At 51.6% G+C, this 4,276-nt stretch overlaps 1 protein-coding gene across 1 annotated transcript; it reads left to right on the top strand.

Moving 5' to 3' along the window:
* Nucleotides 1-3,065: 3,065 nt before the first annotated feature.
* On the top strand, nt 3,066-4,009 carry LOC104984038 (olfactory receptor 5B12). Its single transcript, XM_010833630.1, is given in 5 exon segments — nt 3,066-3,084; nt 3,087-3,527; nt 3,530-3,652; nt 3,655-3,813; nt 3,816-4,009. Coding segments are annotated over 5 exon segments (936 nt in total).
* Nucleotides 4,010-4,276: the final 267 nt, after the last annotated feature.

The raw sequence follows: 4,276 nt of genomic DNA, 5'->3' as shown, positions 1-4,276 counted from the left end.
CCTTCTGAGTCTCCCTGCAGCCAAGGTGGAACCACCAGCACCAGCTCCTCAAGGAGACCCTAACTTCCTCTGCCTCAAGGCCAAACCAAGTGACCAGATTCTGCAGGGCATCATCCCTTCTGCCCTGAGACTGACCCTCCCGCAGTCCCAGGACAGGAGGTGGGCCCGGTGTGTTTCAGGGCCTCCCTGAGCTCTGAGCCGCCACAGCACCTGGGGTCATGAGGGGCAGAGCCAGCTGATGAACTGGCAGGAGCGGAGGCGGCCTCGGCTTCAGTCCTGAGGGCCGCTCCCTGTTCACCTGAGCCGGGTGCCTGCCATCAGCTCTGAGTCCAGAAACAGCTCTAGAGAGAACCCCAAAGACACGGGCTGGAGTGGACGTGAGTCTTGGAATCCCCCGCGTGCCTGGTGGGGAGGATCCTGAGTTCCCACTGGAGCTGTGCCAGGTGGGGGCACTGCCCGCTGAGGTGGGTGATTGTCCATCGGACGTCCTACTGAGTTCCCCCACCAGAGCTGGTTCAGAGAGCTGAGGTCACCTGTTCTCTCCTCCTTCCTCTCCCCCAAATCTGGACGCACCCCACCCCCTACTCTGCCAGACTGTAAGCATTTCTTGAGACCCCACTGCCTTCAGGGGTCCTGCCCACTACGTGTTGCTAATCTAACTTGGAGTGGCGTGAAAGTTAATGTGTTACCCTGTTTCCGGAACCGTGCTAAGTATAGTGACACATGCTATCTCTCTACCTCGTGGAAACTGAGGAAACTGAGGCTCAAACTGTCCTTGCCATGCATTTTTTGCCCAGTAAACGTTTACAGAGGAGATTAATTCCCACTTCCAGGCTGTTGCACACCCTCATCTCTTCCACAAGGCTCCCCCTTCCTGATTTGTCAAGGTCCAGCCCCGTCCCTTCTCTTTCTGAAGCCCTCGCTGGTCACTAGAAAGGGTCCTCGAAGGCTCCTTTATTCCTGAGTCACAGGAGTCAGTTTGCTTTCAACATTATTTCAAGATCCTAAATGGTCAAAGTCATGCTTTATGCTATTCTGAAAAGGAATTGTTTAAATACTGCTGAACGACCTCAATTGTTCAAATATTCTTGCATAACTGTAACTGTTCAAATATTTGCTATTCTCTTGATACAAAACCTAGAACAGTCTTTGCTTTCAGAAGTTACAGTGTGATAGAGAAACAAAACAACCCAGGAGGGGGGAAAGAAAGTCTCGGAAACGTTGACCAAGCCTGGATAAGCGAGTCTAAATGCATCTGTGTGAGTCACACTCAGCCTCCAGCTTGCAGCAGCACACACGAGGGAATTCCGCTGGGTGAGGGGAGGCCCCTGGCAGGGTTGAGGCAGGACTTCGCAGGCGTCATGGAGGACATCTGGAGGCTCTTCGCTATCTGGGAGCCTCGGGTCCGTCTGCAAGGCTGTCAGTCAAGGTCGTCGTCAGTGAGGATTATCATAGATGGGCCTCTGAAGGACTCACGTGTTCCTCTGGGAGTCGGGCGGGAGGAGTAGGTGAGGAGGGAACCTAGTCTGTCTGGACCAGGGAAGATGGTAAGAAAGGGGGAGCAGGAGAGGAGGACCAGAGCCCTCACTTACTGGGAAGCAGGATGGAGGCGCTCAGCCTAAACCCAGAGCTGAACGACTCCGTGTGTGTGTGTGTCAGTGTAAGAGTGTGTGTGTGTGTGTGTGTCAATGTAAGAGTGTGTGTGTGAGTATGTGTGTGTGTGTGTTTGTGTGAGTATATGTGTGTGTGAGTGTGAGTGTATGTGAGTCTGTGTATGAGTGTGTGTGTGTGTCAGTGTGTGTGTGTCAGTGTGTGTAAGAGTGTGTGTGAGTGTGTGGGTGTGTGTGTGTCTGTGTGAGTGTATGTGTGAATGTGAGTGTATGTGAATCTGTGTATGACTGTGAGAGTGTGTATGTGTGGGTGCGTGTGTGTGAGTGTGTGTGTGTGTGTATGTGTGTGAGTGTGAGTGTATGTGAGTCTGTGTATGAGTGTGAGAGAGTGTGTGTGGGTGCGTGTGTGTGAGTGTGTGTGTGAGTGTGTGGGTGTATGTGTGTGTGAGTGTGTGTGCATCAAAGGAATCTGGCTGTCATCTTATGAGAAAAAAAGAAAACCATTAATATTCATTCTGGACCAGAGACTCTTCATTTGTGCAAAATTAAGTCCTTCAACCAAGAAGTAGAAAGGGAAGAGTGAATATGAAAAATGCCGAGGGCCCTGGTGAAGAAGCAGGGATGCGGGGCCGGAAGCGTCCAGGCTGAGCCATGTGCCCGGATCCTGCCACGCCGCCAGGACCCTGCCTTTCAGTGCTGCGTCCTGTGACCTGCCTGTGTAGAAGCAGGCACGAGAGAGTGGGGAAGGCACCTCACCTTCCCTGATGACTCACTGTGCTCCGGACAGTCAGAGCTTTTCCATTCATTGGGTTCACCCAAGCCACAGAGCAGTCCTGAGTAGATACATGATGTCTATTTCACAGGTAAGAAAAACAAGACTCAAAGACAGCTTATCCAAGGAGACACAGCCAGTGAGAGGCGAGCTGAAATGAAGACTCGGGTCTGTCTGCCTTCACAGCTCATGTCCTGTCCACTAGAGCGTGACTCTCCCACGCATCTTGCAGAAGAGGACTTACACGCACCTGGCGTTCCTCCTCATTGTACCTTGCACAAGCGGACACACTCAGCAAAAATATCTGTTAAAAAAAAAAAGAAGACTACTACTATCCATAAGTAGTCTAGGGATAGAAAACTAGTCTTTTCCCCACAAAGGTAGTTATAATTCTCCTCATGAAACCAAACAGAAAATAAAGATTAATTATTTGTAGAGCCAGTAATTACATTGAGGGGAGGAATAAGGAACAGCAATATTATTCTTATCAACACAAATTTAGTTCTGCTATATAATTTACATGCAGGATCCAACTGAATCCTTACAAGAAACCTCGTGAAACAGGTTAGAATAAATCACCTGTCCTACAGTTAGGGAAACTGAGTCTCAGAATGGTTAAGTGAGCTGCTCAAACTTATGGAAGTAGTAAGTGTCTGAGTGATGATCAGTTGCCATCTCTGCAGATGACGCCTGGAGAACTAGCCCTGCCACTGGAAACTACACCCCCGTCACCCGGCTTATCTTGCGGGGATTCTCCAATGACCCAGACCTCCAGAAGCTTCTCTTTGGAGGCTTCCTGCTCATCTATGTCATGACCATGGTGGGAAACCTGGGGATGGTGGCGCTCAGCCTCATGGAGTCCTGCCTCCGAAGTCCCGTGGACTTCTTTCTCAGCGTCCTCTCTTTCCTTGATATCTGCTACTCCTCTGTGGTCACACCCAGGCTGCTGGTCGACTTTCTGGCCTCTGACAGGTCCATCCCCTTCAAGGGCTGCGTGGTCCAGATGACCTTCTTTGTGATGCACGCCGCAGCTGAGAGCTTCCTGTTGGCTTCCATGGCCTGTGACCGCTGCACGGCCACCTGCTGACCTCTCCACTACGGCTCCGTCATGACCAGGGGCACCTGTCTCCAGCTGGTGGCTGCTTCCTCGCTTTCAGTGGAGCTATCGAGACTGGGAATGTCTTTGCCCTGCCTTTCTGTGGGCCCAACCAGGTACTGCACTACTTCTGTGACATCCAACCCCTTCTCTGCCGGGCCTGTGCCAACACAGCCTCTCTGCCCTGGCTACCTATCTACCTGCTGCCCTCGTCCTCACCTCCTACGGCCTGGCCTTGGTGGCCATTGGGAGGATGCGCTTGGCAGCTGGGAAGGAGAAGGCCCTCTCCACGTGTGCCTCCCACTTCCTGGCCATTGCCACCTTCCACAGCACCGTGATTTCACCTACGTCCAGCCTCATGGATCCACCGACGATACCAGTGACCAGGTAGTGTCTGTCTGCTGCACCTTCATAACCCCCATGCTCACCCCCGTCATCGAGAGCCTCCGCAACAAGGAGGTGAAGGAGGCCCTGCAGAGGAAGCTCCTGCTAAACCCTGCGAGGTTGTTTGTTGGCAAGAGGAAGGCATAGCGTCTTCCCAATCAGACTGTGAACCGTCCCAGCCAGGAGCAGCCTGGTTTGGAAGGAGGGGGAGGAAGTAAGAAAGAAACAGCAAATACCATACTTTATACAGAGTGTTGCTAAAGCAGCTTTGCATCCATTATCATATTCAGTCTTTGCCATTGCACAGTGGAGCAGCCATCCTAAGGATGATCTCACTTTACAATTGAAGGAGATTTCACTCAGTAAACACAAGTTAATAACCTGAAGCAATTCGTGACAGAGTAAGTATTGTAT

Source organism: Bison bison, unplaced genomic scaffold, assembly GCF_000754665.1.
Source record: "Bison bison bison isolate TAMUID 2011002044 unplaced genomic scaffold, Bison_UMD1.0 scf7180017863815, whole genome shotgun sequence".
Lineage (NCBI taxonomy): Eukaryota > Metazoa > Chordata > Mammalia > Artiodactyla > Bovidae > Bison > Bison bison.
Note: the sequence above shows the minus strand (reverse complement) of the source record. Positions and strands in the feature narration are given on the sequence as shown.